General features: G+C 35.3%; 3 protein-coding genes and 1 long non-coding RNA gene across 5 annotated transcripts; 2 read left to right on the forward strand and 2 right to left on the reverse strand.

Annotated features, from left to right (window-relative positions):
- The first annotated feature begins 1,281 nt into the window (after positions 1-1,281).
- LOC145621286 (uncharacterized) lies at positions 1,282-5,620 on the forward strand. The gene is made up of 3 exons (XR_014108373.1): positions 1,282-1,438; positions 2,688-2,790; positions 5,126-5,620. It is a non-coding gene; the product is annotated as an uncharacterized LOC145621286 (long non-coding RNA).
- Positions 5,621-5,821: 201 nt separating this feature from the next.
- On the reverse strand, positions 5,822-7,959 carry LOC145621040 (phosphatidylinositol N-acetylglucosaminyltransferase subunit C-like). The gene is made up of 2 exons (XM_081675773.1): positions 7,842-7,959; positions 5,822-7,335 (listed from the first exon to the last, which is right to left on the reverse strand). Exon 2 carries the CDS (start codon positions 7,325-7,327, stop codon positions 6,428-6,430), a length of 900 nt encoding a protein of 299 aa, XP_081531899.1. The 5' UTR covers positions 7,328-7,335; positions 7,842-7,959; the 3' UTR covers positions 5,822-6,427.
- A 1,065-nt stretch (positions 7,960-9,024) lies between these two features.
- LOC145619839 (uncharacterized) lies at positions 9,025-12,456 on the forward strand. Its single transcript, XM_081674532.1, has 4 exons — positions 9,025-9,132; positions 9,455-9,924; positions 10,998-11,598; positions 12,031-12,456. The coding sequence occupies exons 1-4, from the start codon at positions 9,025-9,027 to the stop codon at positions 12,454-12,456; spliced, it is 1,605 nt and encodes a 534-aa protein (XP_081530658.1).
- A 627-nt stretch (positions 12,457-13,083) lies between these two features.
- Positions 13,084-22,758, reverse strand: LOC145619187 (serine/threonine protein phosphatase 2A 55 kDa regulatory subunit B beta isoform-like). 2 transcript variants are annotated; one of them, XM_081673819.1, is made up of 14 exons: positions 22,323-22,758; positions 20,000-20,103; positions 19,819-19,917; positions 19,594-19,713; positions 18,817-19,023; positions 18,329-18,420; positions 17,406-17,524; positions 16,413-16,536; positions 16,049-16,172; positions 14,486-14,554; positions 14,313-14,404; positions 14,149-14,226; positions 13,999-14,066; positions 13,084-13,875 (listed from the first exon to the last, which is right to left on the reverse strand). In XM_081673819.1, the coding sequence occupies exons 1-14, from the start codon at positions 22,456-22,458 to the stop codon at positions 13,739-13,741; spliced, it is 1,569 nt and encodes a 522-aa protein (XP_081529945.1). In that variant the 5' UTR covers positions 22,459-22,758; the 3' UTR covers positions 13,084-13,738. The 2 variants fall into 2 exon arrangements, with proteins under 2 accessions (XP_081529945.1, XP_081529944.1); XM_081673818.1 differs by having other exon boundaries at positions 18,814-19,023.
- Positions 22,759-24,166: the final 1,408 nt, after the last annotated feature.

Raw genomic sequence — 24,166 nt, forward strand, 5'->3', positions numbered from 1 at the left:
CCCCACCTATTATATCTTGGTCACCTCCGCCATTTGGTTTTCGTAAACTTAATTTTGATGGCGTCGTCTACCAGGATTCTGCTACTATATATGTGGTCATTTATGACCACCTAGGTAGTCATGTGGCCAGTTGTACGTATAATCTAGGTTCTTGTTTGACTTTCCTTACAGAGGCTATTGCCCTTCGCAATGGACTCCTTCTTGCTAGTGATTTTTGATATTTTTGACATTTTTATTGACAATTTCACAGCTATTAATATTTTTCAGGGTCATTTCAAGTTTTCAACTGTACATGGAAACTTCAGCTTCTTATGGCAGATGTCAAAATTATTCTGGATTTTATTTTATTTTTAAAGTTTTCAAGTGAGACATATTTATCGCTAAGGAAAACGGGCAACAGACTATGTTGCCTCTCTTGGCTACTCTACTCTAACTCATCAAGATATAGATCCATTTTTATATAGTAAATTTGCTTACTTTTTACTCTTTAAAAGTGTAGCTCACGGTCTTGTGAGAAAACGTACCTAAACTCGTTCATGTATCTTACTTATTAAAAAAAAATGATTGATATGAAGTAATGTGGTCACACGGTGAGATTAGCCACATACAAATAACACAAGACTTATTGATTTTACAAAGTGGGGCATTAAAGGAGTACTTTTTTTTTATTTATCTTTTGAAAAATTGACACCAACATAACTATGGCCGATCTTGTTTAAAAGATTCAACTATCCATTAACTCAAAGTGATCCTAATTAATAGGTCATTCTCAAAATGGTCCCAAACATATTTCTACCTGATCAATTTGATCGTTTAATAGTGCCACATATCCTGTTTTTGTTAGGCGTAATTAACAAAATCAATCCACCACCACTCTAAACACTCCTCCATTCCGACCTTGTTCTCTTCGCCTCAAATGACTCAAACACAATAATTTTTAGTAAAATGGAGCACTAAATAATATTCAACACGCGACTATTTTTAATTAGTTTATCTGATCATAATAAGCCATGGTCTATTTTAAATAGACCTCTTTGAGATTGCCCTGAGACATGCTCTCATACGATTATTTTCAGTTTACTTCAGTGCAGCTTAGCGCCTAATTTTCTTGTCTTATAAAATTTTTAGTTCAGTTCAATTCAGTTCAGCTGAGTACAATCAATGAGAATAGACCCTTAGCCGATAATTAGAACCTTTTTAAGAAGAATGTCCATAGTTAGGACCGGAGGGGTAGTGTCAAATTTATTTTTTCTTTTTTCCTCGTTTCACTTTATCAGATTAAATACAGAGTAAGTAAATTAATCCATCGACTCCGGAGGCTGTTGCAACTCATAATTCCTTTACACGAGTCTTCCACCCATCAAAATCACAGTACTATACAAAGATTTCAAATTTTCTTGACTTTGATTACCAAAAACTAAGTCAAGAATCAAACAAGGTGTGATTTATTACCCTTTTCATTTTCTCAGTTCCTGTTATTGATTTGATTATGATTTATTATCTTTTTATGTTTGATTTATGCTCAATAATTGGTTTAAATTTAGCTTGCTTATTTTTTTTTTATACCCTAGGAAATTATATTATTGTCAAAATTGCTAGATCACCTGATACCCATCTGATTTTAATTTATATATATTGTATTTTTCTCCTCAATATGATGTATTTGTTTGGCAATTATCATATGATCATGGTTTTTCATGAAAAGATGAATATATATGAATTGGGTCTCATGCTACTAGCTTAAGTTTTGATTGAGTTGGTTTTTGAGGAATTAAAAAGTAACAAGTCTATTATGATATCAAATCTTAGGTGGTCTTAATGAACTAAATTTGTTGGCCAATGTATGGGGAGGTTATGTGCAAATGTTCAAACCCAATAAGCATTCGTGTCAAGGAGCGTATTTTAGATAAACCGTATGTTGAGCTTCCGGCCTGCCAGCTGCTTACGATTTTGTCGGAGTTGGTTCTCTCCCGAATACAGATGGACCTTCAAAGTGATATGACAACAACTGTGGGGAAAATGGAGGGTTTGGTTCTGTATGAGTTGTTCCTCTTTTGATTGTTGTCACGTTACTTGAGAACACAAGCCTTCTAGTGTACTATTGTAATTACAAAAGAGAAAACATAATTCTAAAGTGTATGCAATGAACGCATCTGTTGGTGTATGTCAAGTAAGAAGTAAACTACCTAAGTGGCCTTTAGAAGAGCTTTGTAATTGATTCTTACATTTCTTCTTAGAATTTTCTGCATTGCATTGATTTGCATTGTGACTTTTAAGCAATTTTTATGAAATTTAGGAAGGCTTTTGCGGAGTGCCTTTGATAGGAAATGGGATGATTCCCTAGGGTCGGGAGTGATTTGATCTGTCTATCTGTTTTGTCTGTTTACATCTTTTTTTTGTGCAAAATCTTAATAAGATAAAGGAAGTACAAAGTAATTTAGTGTTACTGAACTCACTCATTATCCTTTGCAAACCGCAATCTTGAATCGTTGGATTAATTTGTGGTACTAGTTTGACAAATTAGGTTCCTTTGCCAGTTAAATCTACTAGAACATTTTGTGTTCTAAGTAAACAAAATTTAAAATTTAATCTTCTGTGGGTGCTATCCATTTCTTATTTCAGACGGGTTTGTTTGGTCATCAATTCTCATCAAGTATTCATTGTCCTTGTTGACCTTTTGTCCTCAGGTTACGGCAGCAATGGTGACCAGAAAGTTCTTTGTAGCCTCGATATGCATGTGGGCATTTCCATTTGCAATCTTATACGGCTTTCAGCATGGCTGGTACCCTGGTAAGTCCTTTTATCTCTAAGCTCACTTGTAGATAAGACCCTGTAACTCTGTCAAATTCGCTATGAAGTTGATAGTTATGCTAGTTGCCTTTCAATGTGGAAAGTTTTTGGTTATGCTTTAATAGAAACTATTCATATCACTCTGGGATTTGTCTACTCATACTAGGATCTGAGCCTTGCTGCGATACCATTTGACTTTCAGGGATCTTACTCTATTTACATTAGGCCCTTGCAAAAACAGGGCTAGCCCATAAAGATGCCATTCTTATAAAAGTCCACACCTGCATTTAATGATATATGATGGTCAAAAGTTTTTCATAAGATGATGAGTGTATTCCAACAATTGATTATCTCAGTCATGGAGAATAGAGTTTGGGACTTTGGGTCACAATACTTGGCACTTGGCAGTGAAGATTGATAAGATGGGGAAAATCATTATATTTGATGATGATTTCTCTCCCTTATAGTGCAAGTCATTATGTTAGAAGAATTGGGCCACACTTAGAAGCTGAGGATTAAATTACCTTACAATAATGAGCCAAATGCCCAGATTATAGAAATTTTGTGAGCACTGGCTGGTTCACTCACTAGACTAACTTTCGATTAGTGGTCCGAAATTTGTAACTTAAGGTTTTTTTTTTCAAAGGATTCATGATTTTGTCTTGAAAGAATCTAAAGGACCTTTGTGATTTGAAGGAGCTTGGTTGAAAGATGGTTTCTCAGCTTGAATTTCAGTTGTTGCTAGTCCCCTTCTCATCAACATAATCAGCTCCATAAGTCATCAACACAATGTAAAAAGCTAGGAGCTCATGGTAGGGTTGGCCCATCAAGTATTTGGTTGTACTCCTGCCAACTTGGATATGAAGGATCTGTGCCCCAATGATACTAAATTCTCAGAACCTTAACCCCAACATGAAGGGATACGACATACGGTCATGCATCAACTACTTTCACTCTAACAGTGGTGGTTTCATGGAGAACTTTAAGTAGTGGATTTAGTCAACCCCCTTCTCTTCTTACTCTATGACATGAACTCTGGGGGCTAATAAAATTTCTCTTCACCTTTCTCCACATAGATAACTAAACATGTGATGACTTTTAGTGACAATGTATTAGGGAGATGCCTTCATTGTACTTGCATGAGGCCTTTTCGATGTCATTAGCTGATGTGGACAAACTCCAGTTGTTTCTAAGGAAATTTACAATCACCATTGTTGATGCTACTGTGTTGTTAAAGGGCATATCTCTTGGTGAAGGACCCAAGTTATGGTGGTAGTAAGTTTAGTACCCTTCAACAAGCTCTGTATTCATGCCTTCATGGTTATCTAGTGAGAAAACATGTAATCTTGCTCTTTTTACTCTAATATCTACCCACTATCGTAGTATAGCAAGTAACAATCATCACGAAAGCGCTCCGTGCGTGTGAGTAACTTTATTACTTATTAAAGATAAATTAAAATGGAAGTTCTCCATTCATGGTCCTTCGTGTGAGAAAAATGGATACTTTGCTCTGCTCATCTTAAACTCAATTAAAGACCCTGCTTTTCTTCCCTCTTCCAGGATCATACTTTTAGGATGAAAAGTTGATTCAGAGTATCAGACATTTATGTCATTCAATTTTTAATGGATTGCCTTCAGCATGTAGTTTCTTGGGAAGAGTAAATATTTTATCTTTTCTGATTCTAGATTATTAGTTGACGTAGTGGAATTAAGGTTGTAATGATGTTAGCAAAAAAGAATTTAATTATATTATCAGTCCATATTATGCTGTCCTGTTTCTTCTTACTCCGTAATTATCTGGGGACTACAGGGAAATTTCAGTATATGCATACCCTTGTCATCTACAAAAATGTTTTTGTTATAAACATGAAACTTTCTTTTGTACAACATTTGCTAATTCAAAAGGCAACGATGGACTTTTGGACAGCGATTTACCATATTTTGTCACCTAATTGTCTTGTTCACAGAATCGAGGCATATTATTGCTCTTAATGCTTGACATTTGTATTTGAAGCTGCTTTTGCTTAATTGTTTTTATTCCTACTGTTTATTTTGCTCGCACCCTTACATCCTGAGTGGGTATTATAAGACTTCTGGAATATTGCAGCACCTTTGTGGCTTTGTGACAGCCACTAACCTATTTTTCCTGTCCTTTGGATCGAGACCAATTACTAATACTAATGCTTAACATTAGGATTTAAGCTACTTCTGCTATACTGTTTTCATTTCAATTATTTAATTTGTTTTAATTCTCTTGTGTTAGATATACAAAATCACAACTCATACTTTTAACCGTCGTTACCTCTGCTAATGCTTATTTATGCATAAATTTCAGGTTTCTCAAACATATCACCTTCTTCTCAGACACTGCTAAGTGGGTTTCTTGCTGTTGTATCAGTAAATATAATGCTTGCATTTTACATATGCATGGCAATGAAAGAGCCTATTGGTAAGCACGAGCCAGATCCTGCTTTTGTAGCCAAGGCTAAGGTTACAATTAGCCAAAGTAAACCCAGCGGTGGTGCTAAACTGGACTAGGCATGTTCATACAGCCTGAAAAGGACCTCAGACTGCAAAGTGGGAGCACGAGGATCTGAACAATCCAAAGCGTTGATATTTTAGGAAAATTTTGACAGCCTGTAATGAATGCTATTTGTACTATTTCTCTCAGTTGTTATTTGGTAGAATTAGAGTCTTTGATTTTCTTAAGCAAAATTTACTCCTTTTGGTTTATAATAATTGTCTTACCCATTCGAATGGGCTAAAATACTGCTGCTCATCTACTTAGTGTAGTAGAGCTTTTATTTATCTATTCTTTTATTAATTTTGAGACGTTTGTAGTTAACTTTCTACTATTTCTGATTCTATTTATCCTTGCCATAATGGAGCTAGTAAGTTTTACAACTACAAGCCTCGTTATTCTGCATTGTACGTGAACTGTTTCACACGTTTTAGTGCGATAATTCAAGAATGAATGCAGGATTATAAGAGTTCAGCACACAGATGAAGTAAGGACATAGATCATGAACAATGGGAGAAAACTTTCGCTCCATACATTTACATAATTTCATTACATAAAATTTCCCTACATACACTATCAAAACTGATCATGAACAATGGGAGAAAACATTTTCCCACCCCATACATTACAAAATTTCGTTACATGAACTAACCTACTGCACTATAAAAACTAAATAATATCTACTATAACAAAAACCGTTGCATTAACCTCATTCCTTCCTTTCTATAACAAAAACCGTTAAAAGTATTAATATAGGCCTTCCTGCGAATCACTGCTAAGGTGTCGACTCCTCAAAATTTCGCTGCAATAACCTTTAAATTGCACACCAACCTGGAAGCCTACTCCCAATTTCTGAAAATCCTGCAGTGTCCACTGAATAGCAGTTTCTAAGCACAAAACTTTATCAAGGGTACAGGACGGACAAGGAACGACTATCGAATATATGCAGAGAACCAATTAGTCTTGGCTTATCAAAGAGCATAAAAGGCAAGCAATGACTTCCACTTGCACTGGTTAAAAGACTAGAATTGGTTCATTTCTGCTTAAGATGATTTTTCGACCAAAGAGATGATGGTGTGAGTAGTGAGACAGCTTAATCATTATCCAAAGCACACACTATTCATTGATGTCAAAACAGAGCTTGGCCTCATCCCATGGACCATTTATTTCAAACTTGTATTTTTGAATTCTGGTAAGCCAAAAAGGACAGATGAAAGTGATAAAAACCAGCAATCCTAGAAGTATGCCGAAGAAAAACCCTTGCAGTCTGTAAACTAGCACCAAAGTGAGACCCATCACTCCCAGTGAAAACCATAGATAGAACCAGAATGAGTATCTCTTGATACAGTATGCAACAAAAGGAGCAAAAAGGAAAACCTGCAAGGAAAACAACACAATAGCAAAAACAAGTTGCCTCAATTGGAGTTGGGAAGCAATCAAAACCGAAGCAATGATGGACATGTTCAAAGAGATATTGCTACTTAAAGTAGGATTTGTCAGAGAACCAGGATCTTTCACAGTGCACCCACTGTAGTCATGCAAAAAGAGATGGAGGACAATAAGCATAGTCGTTAAAGCCCAAATGGAGTCTGAGCTAATGGATTTCGTCAAAGTGTGGTAAATTGGAGACAAGGCATACAACCCGGTTATGAAATACAAAATGTTGAGAACGTATTGGGCGAAGAGTTTGAGGGAAATCATCCTGGCAGTTAAAATGAGAACTACGAAGCCTGAAACTAGCATAGTAATATCAAGAAGCAAGAGGGACTTTAAACTAATAGTCGAGGCAAGAGTGTAGGTCCAGACCAACACCACAAGGATGACGGTGCAAAGATACTGGGAAATGGACACCGAATCAAGGATCACCTTACACAAGTCCCTCTTGACAACATTAGCATTTGTGACCATATCCTCGAGGAATGAATCACCGGTATAATTGTCATCAAAACCCGGCTGCATACCTCCATAGGCTACCTTTCTCCATTTCCACGGAGCAGGGGACGAATCTTTCTCCATTCTTGTACCTAGAATCAGACTACTATTTCAGGAATATATTTCAAATACCTCAAACTTCACAATTTGTCTTCAGACCCAAATTCAAAAATGAAATAAAAGGCAACAATCCAGCTACTTTAGACCAAATGAGCGGAAACATAATCAAACTTTGATCATCATATCCACACCCATAATGTAAACCTAATCCCGAAAACCCGGGAAACATATCATAGCCCACAATTCACAAGAGATGAAACAGATTTGATCAATCACAGTCACTAATTAAAGACTGCAAATCAAAAATTCACTGTAGATGAATCAGAACCAACATTGGCAACTAAATTGGACTCAATTATGAAATTAGGTTCCAAAAATCAAATCAAATTCCTTTTGCTTAAGATTACGTAAAATGCATATAGTTCAATAATTCACCTCAGAAGAACCCTAATTTAACTATAATGACAATTAAATTAGCAATAAACCTTAGATTTAAAATTAATGTTCAATGATTAAAAGAATGAAAACAAAAAATTACCTCAGATTCTGTACCAATGGAGGATTAAAGCTTAGAAGCCGCTACAATGGAGGATTCAGTGAACGCGCTTCATTGGAAGGGATGCAGAGTGAAAAAGCTACAAAGGAGAAAAGCTAGAACCGGCAAACGTGTGTGTCATTCTCATGTTCTTGTTTGAAGTCAAACGGGTTGAAAGACCGTGAGACTAATCCGACCCGTTTTATAAACGTATCGTGTTGTATTGAACCATTTAACTAATTGTGTTTGAAACCTTTGACAATAATCCACTTTTTTCGTGTCCGATTTGTGTCGTATTATCATGTTGTAAGGAGTAAAAATGTCCGTCCATTATATGTATTTATCATAAAATTTATAAATTATTGATTCTTTTCTTAAACGGGTTAATTAGTGTTAGTTTCGTGTTGGAATTTTAAACATTAATCCGACCTATTTAATTGAACCATATACTCTGTCCCAGATTGTTTGTCGGCTTTGCCTCATACTCATATTTTGCTTTTTTAAGTTTTGATTGAATGGAATTAATGTGATAAGAAAAGTGGTGGGACCTAAAGTAATTGTGTGAGAGTAAAGTAGTGGTCTCCATGCAATATTTAAGAGACACCCTTTAATTAAATTGGAGCGAACAAATGGAGACAAAGGGAGTAGGTTTGAACTATGTATGTGTTCATCGGCCATTAGGTGTGAAAGTAGAAACTAGACATGTTCTTTGTTGTTTTAGAGGTTCATGTTCATTTGTTTTAAGTATTTAACTCTTTCATTTATAAAAGGTTTTTGTTTTTTTTTTTATAAGAGTTTCATTCATAAAGGTTAACGTTACAATATTATTAATCATTTGGTGCATATTGAGCATTGTGCACCACACCGGGTGCACAAACAAATCAATAATTGCTTAAACCAAAGTTTAGAGACTCTTGTTATGCTCCACTCCACGCACTCTTGTAATAGGTGCACAATCATTAGAAGCCATATTTAGGTATTTGATTACTTGTATATCTAATACAAGTACAAGATTTACTCCACATCAATAAAAAATTAAAACAAGCTAAGTCAATGCCTTATTAGTTGTTCTTAATATAAAATGATGGTATGTAAAATTGTTATTAAATTTATCTTAGTCCTTAAATCAATGCACTAATAACATCTATCATTAATTACATCTTCATTGATCTTTAAGCTTTCTATAATGGCGTTGAGACGAGGCATTTTCGGTGTTTTTTGGATAGTAATATTATTAATGTTGGTTGCTGCAACTTCTTTGATCTTAGCTTCAGTGGAATCTTCTGATTATCAAGTATGTATATATTTCTCAACTTCTCCATGTTCATGGCTTTTGTTTTCTATTTATTCATAAAACTACGCCCTTTGTTTTTAAAAGAATCTTCTAAATTAAACCTGATACGTAAGTAAAAACAGTCATGTAGGATGTTGTTTGATATTTCAATTCGTTGTAATGAATTTTCTATAACTGCAAAATAATCATTTTGAGATATTAGTGATCAAAGATGTGCATTAGTAAACGTATAAGTCAAGCATCTTAGTTTTTAACAAGTGTGTTCACAATTTGTTACAATGTCTACAAAGTTAATAATATTGGCATGTAACAACTTCTTCAGAAGCCTAAATACCAAAGTAAATGGCTAAATCATGGAGGAGACCTCCAAAATCAGAGATACGCCGAGCTAGAGACGAAAATAAGTCCGAAAACAGCCCCAAACCTCAAGCTAAACTGGAAATTCGAAGCCGAAAGTTACACAACAGCAACACCAGCTATATATGAAGGAACCATATATTTCACTAGCTTTGATGGTAACGTTTATGCTATTAAACAGTCGGATGGATCGCTTGTTTGGAAGCAAAATTTGCACGAAATAACCGGGTTTAATTCGACTATAATCTTGTTCAAAGGGACTCTAGTTTTGTCAAGAGCAACTCCAACTATAGCTAATGACTTAGTGATTGTTGCAATGTATGGCCCTGCTGTTGTTCTTGGGTTCAAAAGAGAGAGTGGTGAATTTGTGTGGATGACTCGCCTTGAGGATCATCCTGATAGTGTTATTACCATGTCTGGGACTTACTATAACGGGTAAACACATACAACTTTCTCTGCTTTGATTTCTGCTTTTTTTTTTTTATTTAAATTAGTTGACAAGTTTTGACTTTTGACATTATTCATAAACTATGCTTTAACTAGAATTCCTGATTAGTGCTCTCTAAACATGTATTATTAGTGTGCCTATCGTTCTTGTATTTACTATAGTCATTAATATTTGAACATTAATAAAGTTGTATTATTAATGTGCCTATAGTTCTTATATTACTTCTTTAATTAAAACTCCACTTGTTCTTAGAATTAATGTGAAGATAAGTGGTTACCTGAATAATGTCTGACTGACCTGAATATAGTATTAGGTATTTGAAAGAAATGACTAAAATATGTAATCTACTGAGTATGACACATTAATTTTCTGCATGATTCTCTTAGAAAATTAGGAGTAAATAATATGTATGTGATCCAATTTGAAATAAAAATATTACTGCTAAGTTCTTTATTAATAAACTATAGATTTCTAATCTGATCATTAATAATATGAGTTGAGATCTGGTCTATATTTCCAAAGTACAAGTAACGCCACTTAAATTAAATTAAAGATAATGAAGTATTGATAAAGCAAGCGTTAATAATTTATACTCCAATTGGTAACTAGGTAAGTCTTCTTCTAATAATCGTTTGACCTGTCTTCAAAAAAAAATAAAAAATAAAAAATAATCGTTTGACCTTGGGAAAATGAATGTTTTACTGTATAAATGGAACACAAAGTATTGGGTGTTTGGTTATTCCGTTTTACCGTGAGTATATATAAAACGTAAAAAACTGATATATATTCAATAGCTTATACATGTGAAATGTCCAAAAACTTATATGTAGTATATATTTTAAATTCAGAAGTCAAGATGTTCATAAACTTATATGAAATGTCCAATAACTTATATCACTCTTATTATGAGTTTGGACTCATACAATACTTTCGCTTAATGTAAATTCAGTACTTTAATTTGTATAATTTATACTTTATATAATTTGTACGTGACATGATTAAAAAAAAAAAAAAAAAATTCTTAACGCGACAATTAAAATTATTTAAATTGCATGTGCAGGGCATATTATGTAGGAACATCTTCACTAGAAGAGTTAGCAAGCATAGACAAATGCTGCACATTTCGTGGTAGTTTTGCAAAACTCGACGCAAAAACAGGAAAAATCCTATGGCAAACCTACATGCTACCAGATAACCAAGGCAAGCAAGGAGAATACTCAGGAGCAGCCATATGGGGGAGCAGCCCTGCAATCGACGTGTCGCGAAAACTCGTCTACATTGCGACAGGCAACCTCTACTCGGCCCCAGAACGAGTAGAGGCATGCCAAGAAAGAGAAAACAATCAGACAGTTCCTACACACCCTGAGGAGTGCATAGAGCCCGAAAACCACGAAAACTCGATTTTGGCACTAGAGTTGGAGAGTGGTGACATTAAGTGGTACCAACAGTTAGGAGGGTATGATGTATGGTTTGCAAAGTGTATGAATCTTTCAACCCCGAATTGTCCTCCGGGGCCTAACCCTGATGCTGATTTCGGGGAGGCGCCGATGTTGTTGAGCGTGGTGGTGAATGGTTGTCGAAGAGATGTTGCTGTTGCTGTTCAGAAGAGTGGGATTGCTTGGGGTTTGGATAGAGATACCGGGGATGTCATATGGAGCACGGTACGTATGTGTTATATTTTTTATATAATTTTTGTAACAACGTAATAAAAACATAGGGCGTGTTTGGCAAAATTAGTTGTTGTAATATATGTAAGCTGTTAGAGTAAATGTTAGCTATCAATTAGTAAGGTGACTGTCAAGATAGTTGTCTGGTGAAGGTGTTCGACACAAATTAACTGTTATGTTAAAATAGTTAAATAAATTTGACTAAAATTATGACAAACACGAGGTTTCGTACTACTCCAAATGTTCCTACTGCCTATTGTGATTTATAAAGCACACTTCAAAAGCTAAAAATTTCCATCTACTACTACTTTGTAAAACTATTATATGAAAAAAGATGTTGTCGAACACGTCCATATATATAGTAGCACATATGTGATTGATATTCTTCCATATTATTCATGCTTTAACAAACTGATGATCAAGTAGGAGGCCGGACCAGGAGGCATGAAAGGAGGAGGCATATGGGGAGCCGCCACGGACGGAAAAAGAGTCTACACCAACATAGCCAATAGTGATGCGAAAAACTTCACTCTAAAGCCATCAAACATAACCACAAAAGCTGGAGGATGGGTGGCAATTGATCCTCGAGGTGGGGAAATCTTATGGACCACCGCGAATCCTAGCAATGGTGTTAGCTTTGGGCCTGTGACGGTTGCTAATGGTGTAGTGTTCGCCGGATCATATGACAAGCAAGGGAACATATATGCAATGGATGCTAAGAATGGTTCTGTTTTGTGGTCTTATGAAACTGGTTCAGAAGTATATGGAGGTGTTTCGGTTGGTGATGGATGTGTGTATGTTGCTAATGGGTATTGGACTGCTGGAAAGTCATTGTTTGCATTCTGTGTTTGATGGTGCATAAATGTTGAAGAAAAGAAGAAATTATAAACTATAGTTTTAATTAAAGGTATGTGATTATTCTTCCTCACAAAAACAGGACTTGAGATTAAGGGTGTTATATCTTATATGTATTGTTGGAATTGTTTCTCTAAAAAATACAAGTATACTATATTACTATATGTATTATATATCTGCTTTTCAATTACCCAAACCTTATTGTCTACCTCATTAAATTTACTTTTTGAGGGCTTAACAATTTTCATGAGAGGCTTTTTTTTTTTCCATAAAGGTAAATAAAATAACATTAGAAAGCCCTCCTTACGAGGGGAAGTACTCCTCGTTCAATACTGGGAGGGGAAAGTATACATTGGACAATTTTGATAATGTACAGTTTGTTTCATGTATACGGCTCCCTGTGTCATAACAGAGTCGAATCATCGAAATATTATCATGTAGGCAACTTCTATCAAGTAGATAGATGAGGGTCAAATCACATTTAGAGGTGGGATGTTGCTTGCAGAGTTGCAGCTCAGAATAAGTGTTACTAATAGATATTCCATACAAGGTATTCAGAAATTAACCTGAATCAATTTTATTCTTCTACAATAATGCCGAATCGCATTGCAGCGTGGACAAAGATGAAATTAAAATAGGTATGATCCTTGGAACAAATAATTACTATCTGAATATTACAACAGTGTCAGAACAACAGCATCCTCTAAAAGAGTTATTACCATAATTACCCCCAGAAAAAATATAGAAGAAAATAAAAAAATTGTACTAACCATACTTTAAAAGAAACAAATAAATCAAATTCACTAGATGTTTTAAACAGCTCCTTTCTCACCAACATTTGAGGTCAAAAAAGGGGAAAAGAAGGGAAGAGACTACATTCATCTTAGACTTTTAGTGGCAATATGAAACATCCATTTTAGTTTTTGGTTGTAGGAGAGCTACAAACACAAATTTTTCCCGGGCTTCATTCGAGCACATTGTAAAGAACAGAGCTGCACCCTATCTTTTCTAGCAGCAGCCAAGGCTAAAAATAATAAACAAAAACGAATCTGTGGCCGGTGGTTATAAATAATCAGAGCTGTGACCTAAAAAAATGACCTTGATGAAATCTGTGACAGCAGCTGCAGGTTTAGGAGGCACTTTTGAGTCAACACAGAGCAAACGGGCCACGTTTAATTTACTGTTGGTGCTGTAAGGGGAAAACGGCCTTCCGCCCTTCTCAAATATCAACCCCAAAAAAGTTAGCCAAGCAACAATATATCTTCCTCCTGAGCCATCTTTATGCATAATACATGTACAAGCTATTTGCCGCGGCACAAGCAATTGAGTTTTCTGATGGGTGCCAAGCTAGGTGAAGCAATTTTGTGGTGAAGTCAAAAGAATTTCCATTTGAATCAACACCAGGACTCTCAGATCCTGCCATATACATTCCAATCATTGAGTGAAAAGGTCTTTGCAAAGAAATAACTCATCTGAAAACTTAAATGGATTACATAATCCTAAGCTTGCAGTAAAGGGAAAAAAATAAATAAAGATAACCTCGTCTAACAACACGTGTTATGCTGCTCAACGACCTGGAGGGTCTTGATGGGGTTTGCACTTGTCTCCTGCAATAATCATGATCATATTAGTAGCTAAATTTTAGTATTAGACATACAGCTAGTTTCCCTGCTTTATTATCAAGAGTACCTCATGGGATTTTTGCTGGCCTCCAAAGTGGTGGCTTCTGTGCTTCCAGGAGCACAACCAAACACACGGAAAAGATTGCTGGAACACAAGAATTGCTTCAATAAAGGGTTGCAAAACCAAAACAATATTATCCAGAAAACTGCGTCAAATATATACACTCATACCTGTAAGAACCAGTGGCCACTCGCTGCCCATCACCACTCAGACAACACTCAAATTTATCAAAGATAGAATCATTTTCATATAAGTCACACAGCTGCAAAAGTAATCATCAATTAGTAAGATTCTTTGACTTAACCGATATCAGATCTAAATGGGTAACAACCTCAAACCTCACCTTGGGTCTTAAATATTCATGGACTTGAAAGGTTGCTACAGGACCTGAATCCATATTGATGTCCCATAACTGAAATACAAATATAAAAATTAACAAAAGGTTTTGCATCATAAACAAGGGGTAAAATAAGGTTTTAAAACTCCTCCCTCAGCCAACACAGGAGCTCATCATACTCAGGTACACAATAAATTTCACAAAAAGAAATTGATTTTGCTACCAGATTTGGTAAATTGGACCAAAAATTTATCACTTCCCTAATACACTTCGCTTTTTGGAGTTTGCGGTTCAGTGGGGGTTGAAAGTAAATTAGAAAACACTGGGAATAACAGACAGAACATCCTAAATGGGGTGTAGCCCTTATTCTGAGCAAAGTGAGCAACATTGGGCAGTTTTTATCAGACAAGGGTCCAAATTGTGTTACTTCCATTAAAGTATAAACATTATCATGAGTAGTAATTTTAAATGCCACTACAAAAGGATTCAGCAGGAAAAGGCCTTTGTCTAGCATGCTGTATCGAACCGCTTGAACTCAATTGTTATACTCATGTTTTACTTTATGCTTTCACACACAAGGTCTTCTGTCATGAATCACCACCAAGACCCAAAAGTACAAGGATCACTGTGATTCAGGAACATACAGGTCACGGATGATAAAAAATTTAAGGGTTGCAGTAAGAAGCTACAATCTTAGCATCATCTTAATTCACAAATAATGTTGGACTTTATTGAGCGGACAAATAGCCAAGTTCCCACCATATTTTAGTATTGAGGGTTGTTGACAGGCAACTATGCTTATCCCAGAGCACCTTCAATGCCATAATAAAAACACCTTTGACAAATCTCTGTCCCCAAAAATAAAGGTCCCAACAGCTTTCTCCTTTCGAACAACAAAGCAGGTTTAGGAGGATGAATTTAGGGAGATATGTTAAGGGAAGGATAAGTTATTAGGACAATGTCTGAGTGCGCCTTTTCGTAAGCGTAGGCCTGCCTTTATAAAACTGCCTCACCTAGGCAATAATGGTGCTTGACCTGCCACCTTGTGCCTCAACACACCTTTTTATACACTGGTTCAGAGGGGTTCACACTAGTGTGTCACTTTCCCTAGGCACACACAGCTTAACCTCTAGCCATACTCCTAGACAGCTGAGAACACTATCTCTTTATTGCACTTCAAAAGTATGCTGATGTGCTCTCTCTCAACCATCAAGCTACTCAAAACTCAATCAAGTTTACTTCTTGAAGAAATATTGAGTTCTGATAAAAGAAAAGGAATAGAGTAACTTCAACTCCTTTCTACAGCTTATGGTTAAGAGAAAATTAATAAAAGATTACTAAACAGCCCTTGTACATGAAATCATTTGCCATGAATGAAGAAAGACTAATATCAGCAGCCAACCAATCCTAATTTTTCAAGGAGATTTTCATTCTCTTCTTTACTCCGGAGGCCTAGTTTGCAAAAACTTTTTGTCAAGTAAACTCCCTTAAACCTGCTAAACAACGTCTTTCTCTCCAAACACGGGGAAGTTCAGACTAATAATAAGCAGAAGAAATAAAAATTCAAACCTTAAGAGTCATGTAATCACGACTAAGTATATGCCTCCCATCTTTTGCAAATTTGATATCTGAAATGGAAGCAATTATCTCTGTAAAAAAGGATCTTGAACCAGGCGCTTCTTGTTCCTCAAATCTGCATGAACAGAATGTCATCATCTGAGTTGATTTTTTTTAGGAAAATACAAGATCAGACCATAACTCAGATTTATTTACTATACACTTTAATTACTCATTTGGACCCCCTATGCAATGACACATAAGGAGGGGAGACAAAAGTCACAAAAACGCCATCCTCTTTTCCTTTCTCATCATTCTTCAAAACAGCAAATATCTCCCACAAAAAAAGAAGGAGCAAAAACATTTAACCACTCACAATTTTGCGTGACTATCACATAGTGCTGATTGCCGCAAGTCAATGAGGCGGATAGATCCTTTTGAGCTACTATATGCCAACGTATTACAATGGGATGGGTGAAACTCAGCTGACGTAATAACCTCTGTAAAAAACAAACAGAAGCGTTCAGAAGACCCTCTACATGTAAAAGTTAAAGCCACCATGGTCACGAGTTATAAAGAAAAAAAAAGCGACTTGTGAGGGGTTCAAGACAAAAAGCACATTGAAACAATTATCACTAGTCAATAATATTCCACAACCTTTACTGTTTCAATAACAATAAATCACAAGTTCATTACATAGAAATAACTTCCAAACATCCTAATGAACAGCAATTCAATCAGAACCACAGACTAGCATATCAATTTAAATCCACAAACAAGTTATAAAGTCTCATTTCTCAGCCTCCAAGTTGATTGTGGAACATTGCAACTGTATCACAGAAAATAAGAAGTGGAATACAACACCAATATCACAAAAAAATTGTTTTCTTTTACAAATAAAACTCGCCAAGCACAAACTTTGTTTGGAGTACAACACAAACTTTCATCTAGCTCAATATATTTTCAGCTCCCTTATGACACACCCAAACAATTGCTAAAGGAGCTAGCAAGTGGCAATTGCCTATGTACATTTGTTCATCATGACTTTAGAATAATAATCCCCAAAAGTAACTTGGACTATTGTTCATCATGAATTTGGAATCATATTACCCATAAATAACTTGCAAAAAATCTATGCAGCAATATCCTTTCTATTCTACAAAACCCTCTGAAGTTTAAATATTAAATGGCAAAGATACTCCGACCTAATGCAAAGAAGAGCTTTTTTTATATCTATACGCAGTAAACCGAAGCAAAACTTGCAGAATAACAAGTAAATTGACCCACAACCAAAACACAGCCAAGTGAGATGTTGGCATAAACCTCCATGCAGTGAAATATAAAGGGGAAACAGTGAAATCATATATACCAGTCAGATCCTCCATATTTTGGGGCTTTACATCAACAATATTGAAACTCTGATTGCTTATTTCCAAGTTCCAAAGGTTTATTCGCAAATCATCTGCTGATATAAAAGTCTCTCCATCACTGTAACAGAGATAAAACTGAATGTCACGGAAACCACAACATAACACTCAGCAAAATAACAATTGGTAAAGGACCTTCTGCATAAACTGCTAAGTTCAGATTCCATGGTCTCTCATAGGTAAATGTGAGTCAGTGATCTATCCACAGTAAATGGCAGAACCATATTATTGTACAAGCATGCAATGACATAAGAATTAGAAAGGAGGGGAAATAACAAGAAATTTAATTTTCTGTGAATGTCTGGTAGAATAAGAATTGCCATATAGTACTTTATTACTCATAAAGCTAAACATATAAGTTTTAGATGCAGGTAACAAATCAGCAACAGGAATACTATACAACAAAGCAGGGTAACATAAAAATTCAAGTAAACAGCTTTATTGGCCATACAGGCATACCAGTTCCCGCCACGAAAACAAGGGAAATAAATACAAAGAGATAAATTCTTTACTTCTCAATAGCTACCTACTCAATGAGCAATAGAAGATGCAAATATCCTGATTTTTAAGCATGTTGCAAGGACTTGGATCATACCAACATTCACTATCACTCTACAAGCACCTATCATTTGTTGCGACAAGATCAAAGAAATTGCTTTATTGAAGATCCATGGAAATTACTGCACACATATAAATGAAGCTCTACATACAATTATAAAAGTACACATGCAAACAGAAACAGATAAAGATAAATCCATCCTCACTAGGTATCACAAGGGTATATATGCATAAACAACTTACAAGAAATACAGTGAAACAACTTAAGAAATGTGATATTATAGCTGTATATCTGAGGAACATTTACCTGTTATTTGAAATGGAATTAATGTGATAGTCATGAGCATGAGCATATACTCTCCGACATCTAGCAACAAGGCTAGTCTCATTGCTGGTGACCTACATATTCACGGCGCACATCATTAGCATATAAAAAATACTGAATGATTAAGTAAAAAGAGAAAGAATGAATAGTTGCATGATAAAAAAGATAAAAGGTATCACAAAAAGACTCAATTTGTAGCTGTACTAAATCGTTTTAGATCTTATTCAAGTTAAAGGACTGACTGAATTACCTACATCCAATAAATTAATATACAATATGCATATTTCTATACACATAATGGGTCATTTAGAACCTAATAAAAAAGTGAAATTACCAAGTATTCCGTAACAAAGTTAGTTAGCAAGAAACAGACTGAGGAAACTTCATTCCTAACATAGATGGGGAACAATAACCACCCACTGTCACATAAAAATATATATAAAATTAAAAACTAGATGGGGTACAACTACCACTGGTAAACGCAGAGATGAGATCCCTCCTGGTGGGAAGGACTCATTATTCAAAGAATTAGGCAATTTGTCAGGATATCCTCCATTCACAAGATATGGCTTGGGACTGGGTGGAACACTTGAACTAGAACCAGAACCATTATTCCCTGCAGTTTTGGAAGGGTCCATACTCATGTCAGCTATCTTCTTTACCTTCTTTTCTTGAACCTGTCAAATGAACAATCAAGATACAAAGTGATCAACAATAGAAGATGTATAATACAAGCACAATTACTGTACAAAATAGGAAAAAACAAACCGCCGCACAAATGATCTGCTTAATATTCATGAAATGAAATGAGTCATACTGAATAACCTAGCAGACAACATTTCATTTAAAGGCATAGAGAAGGTATAGATCAATCACTTTTATAGTCATTGCAAAAAACATTGATGGCTACAAAGTACTAAAATAGATATATAAATTCCAGCCTCTCCTTATTTCTCGTCTTGATCAGCAACTTGATTTAACAAGACAGCTCCCACATAAATCTTCAATTTCTTATAGAAAAAATAAGCAAAATGAATGAAAGAAATAGGCCTTAGAAAGGGATTATTAAGAAAAATCAACCCACATAATCAACTACCACTTCCAAATCCGTCAACGAAGGGACCTTTTGACCAGGCAAACATAGAGATGATAATTGACAGACCATTAAACTTCAATCACGCACTAAGTGAAATAAATAGGTGGAGACAGTTTCAGTAACGCTGCAATGTAACAATGGCAAAGCCTACCTTCCAAAACTTAATGGTCTTATCATTGGTAGACAAAAGAAACAAAGCACTGTTAGCAGTTTGGCACCATCTGATCTTGTTGATTTTCTCCTCTATTTCCAAACTCTTCAGGTAGTCAAACTGATCCAAGAAAGTCAAACCCATCATTAACAAATTGAGGGGAAAATCATCATAAAAATTGAGTCCATACATCCAACAACCAAGAAAATAGAAATCCGGAGTTACCTCAGGCTCATGACTCTGAAACTCAGTTTTATAACGAAACTCTGGATGCCTACTAATTGGATAGTCCATCCTCTCCATATCCCTTCTACCAATACCATGCTGTACAATGAAATATAAAACGAATGAAGATAAATCTCATATAACGTTCAAATTGAGATAAGGTAATACATAAAGGACTTACATCCTTTGTGTCTGTTCTCTCAAATAAAACGACCCTGCCCCCACGGTCACCAGTAGCTAAATGGTCTCCAGTTTTATCAAACTCTATAGCTGAAATGATATCAACTGCAAAAAAGAAACACAAACGTCTGAACAAATAGCCAACTATATATTAAATTCACACATTGACTAAATGTTAATAATTTATATGTATAGCATAAAAAAAATTACTGGTAACTTCAGGAGAAATTACATATGGTGATTAAAGGTAATAAGCCATAGCAGTTAGCACAAAAAACATTTTACTCTAGAGAGTTGAAACTATACAACAAGAAAGATGGGAGCAGGGCGATCCATCTTAAACTAGACTTGAGAAGGAGATACAGGCTATGAGAAGCATTTTAACACATTAATTGAAGACTCAGATTTTGTATTGCAACTTCGTGAATAGTTAATGCGAAATTGTTGTAGCAGGCGCATCCACACATTTATTGTAAAGAAATTAATCCAATAGGAGAAGGGGCATCCTTGATTATAAAATTTCTAGTTTTATCCTTAGCAGTGAAAACAAGATTACATATTTTAATATATTTCACTCTCTGATAAGCATCTCCTCTATTATCTACTGATGATCCCCATCAAATTTATACTACATAAACATCTCTTTTATGCTATCCACAAAACAGTAACATACTGCACACAAATGATATTCTGTATGCTTTCCAAGCTATGAAGTTAAACAAATTGCTAAACTTGACCAATAACCAGCTGATTACCAGATCTGGTATATTTCTCATCCAAAGTCCAAACAAAGATCTACAAAAATACTGCTCTTGTAAAAGGATGCAAGAGTTTATATGCTTTTGAGAAACAAATTTCTTTCTAAACTAGACAACTAGTCAAAACAAATTTCCAGGAGGTTATTGGCTGCAATGAATACTGAGATCAAGCGTAATATAAATTAAATATGCTAAATCCAAGAGTGTATTTGGATGAAAAAAACAATACTAGGGGTAATGGAAGTGGGGAGGGGCTGAAGGATCTAAACTCCCTTGTTTAGAAATGATACATGAAGGGAATTGGAGCAGTCTAATTTCCTTCCCCTTTTTACAAACTAAATCCTTTCAATGTTGATATAATTTGGAAGGAATATGCTAGCACACTTCTTCACCCCCCCCCCTCCCTCCTGTTCCCCTTCCCTGTAGGACTGTAACCAAACACACTCTAAAACCCGTAACAGAGTTCCCAGCTAATATATTTGCCTCTTCTGGCTTCAATGAACCTGAGCATTCCATATGATTGCTTAGACAAGTATAAGTTATAACACAAGAATAGTGGGAAGGGATGCAACCTCAACAAATTAAATTCTTATACACAGAGTATCCACAATAGAACAGGTGTGAAATAGGAGAAGTAGTAACGCCATCCTGCCTGGCATCAACAAATAAAATAACAGATACATTCTTATCAATCCAATACCTTTCGCCCAGCTCTTCCCATAGTGGGATTGGGATAAGAGAAAACTATTTCTGCATTTATGAACCACTCTAGACTGGAAAAATATCAGCCAACTCACACTGTTCCCTTATTTTACCTGATATAATCCTTCATCATCCAAATATCCAGTAATACTATTTTAAAGGTCTATCAAAGGAGGACTCATACCTCACACTGTTCCCTCCAGTACAATAACTCAATTACCACCAACCATATCACAAACGGCAGGCTGATGGTTATATTAGCCACTAATGTGTTTAGTATTTACAAAATGGTCTTGATTGAAAGGCATCAACTAACTCAACAAACAATAAGTTGGCACTGATACAAGACCGTAGTTATCCGAGTTACTTCTTTGCAATCCAATAATCCAGTACTACTACTTATAGCTCTATCGAAGACGGACTCATACCTCACACTATTCCCTCCAGTAGAGTAACTCAATTACCATTAACCCAACGGTTCAATCACTCCTAGCTCGCTAGCTAAGCGGAGCTAAACATAAATTTCCTCCCATATTACAAGCATATCCAATATCCACATAGTAATATCAACCAATTGCTAAACATCCCTGATTCATTGCATGGTAAATTAACATCAACATCAAAATCAAAACTTTTTCAATCAACTTCACTGATTAAATTGACCCCAAAAAACCCCTCAAATCAAAATCCCTAAATTCAACATTTCAATCAACAATACCCACAACCCATAAACCCACTCCAATCAAAACAAACAAAAAAAAAACCAACCCAGATCTTAAAACAGCGAAAAAACTCAAACCCTAATCATAAAACACAATCAATTTCCCAAAAATCAATAACAAAAATCAAAAAATTGGATCTAACCTTCCTGAACTTCTTCACCAGCTGCCCTTTCACCGAAGACCTGAGAGAATTTCCAGTCCAACGGAGAAGGCGGTGGTCCGACGCCGGAAACTTCACCACCAACACCAACTCCGGCACCTACATCGCCGCCGTTCATCGCTTTTCTCACCTGATTTTCTCTCTCCTAGGTCAAAATCAAAAGGGGCGAAAATTCTTCAGAGTTTCACTACTCCTCCTTCATCAAGAAATAGTTGGGATTTTTCGATCGAATTGGGGAAAATTATAGAAAAGATGAACCAAAAAACACAGCACAAAAAAGGGTTAGCGGATTTCTATGAAAAATGTCAGCTTTTCATTTCCAACATTCCCAACTATCAGATTTCGATTTCTCTCTTTCTCTCTCCTCCACCCTTCTTCCTCTCTTTCTCTCTCCTCTCTTTCTGTCTTTTTATTTTTATTTTTATTTTTCAGAGGATAGAAATTGAAATTTTGGGAATAAATTCAACAATTAAGAAAGTAAAAATAAAAATAAAATAAATAATGGGAAGAACAAAATAAAATAATTACAGTAAATGTGTTTGTGGAATTTGGGTTTTTTTTTTTTTTTTTTTTTTTGATAAGAAATTTATTTTTATTGTTACTAGTACATGCACTCTATTTTGCTCTTCTTGTCTTTTTTCTCAAATCCTTATTCCATTTTACTTTGTATTTTTTTTTTCTTTTTTCCTTGTTTGTGTATGATTCTTTTTAATTATGTTTTACTAGTGTTTGTCTATTTACATGTTTATTTACTTTTGTTTTACTCTTGTTTGAGAGTTGATAGTTTGGAGTGCTGTGAATCTGTGATGAAGTGTTGCAAAAACAACTCTTAAATTATATAAAAGATGTACACTTTTTATTGCTAGATTAACTCCAATGGTTGTAGTTAGGGACTTGCTTGCAATTTTAAATAATCCTTAGCTATTAGCTTGACCATTAGAGCAAAAATATGTAATTAGCTTAGTGAAGCAAATTTGCTTTGCCAAGCTAATTTGCTTGAAAAAAACTTGCCAAAAAGAAAATGCTAAAAGTCAATTAGTAATTAAGATAAAAATAATAAATTGATAATTTAAATAGTAAGCTAATAGCTAACCATTGGGGCTCAATCTAGCTACAAAGATAATTAGCTTGAAAGCTTAAGTGGTATGACAAGCTAATTTGATAATTAGTTTGCCATTGAAGTTGCTTTAATATCTTTAAAAAGCACGTTCAGATTACTCAATATGAGCAACAAAAGGTGTTACTCAAATGGCATTGTTATTGTTTTTTATTAGATTTGCGTGCAATATTATTAATTTATTCAACTTAGCTAGACCGGTGAAAGACAGTGGGTTAATGTTGAAAACGTCGATTTGTTAACGCCCCAGCCTTTTCCCGTCAGTTTCTTCTATCTTTATTGTCCTTCCTTCGTCCCCCCTTCTTCCTTCAAAACTTCATTTCTTAACACTAATGGCGGATACGACCTACCACCAACACAAAGTTCAATCCCAACACCACCATTTCGGCAACAAAATAACAAAAAAAAACCGTAAAATATATATTAAAAAATAAGGACAAGGTTAATCCCAAAGGGAAGGTATTTAACATTTGCTTGTAAGTTTTCCCTCCACCATCAATTTTGTTGAGAGCTTGAAACCCCAAACTTTCTAACAAACCCTAACCTTACTCTCAAAAAACGTTTGCTCCACAATTAACATTAGTTGTGTTCGTCTTAACAACCTGTTTATCAACATTGCCAAAGCTCATGCTCTTACCCCCAACTAAACTAAGGAAATGTCAATAGTGTCCTTTTGATAAACTGATGTTGTTACTCATATTGAGTTACT

Source organism: Chenopodium album, chromosome 27, assembly GCF_948465745.1.
Source record: "Chenopodium album chromosome 27, dcCheAlbu1.1, whole genome shotgun sequence".
Classification (NCBI taxonomy): Eukaryota; Viridiplantae; Streptophyta; class Magnoliopsida; order Caryophyllales; family Amaranthaceae; genus Chenopodium; species Chenopodium album.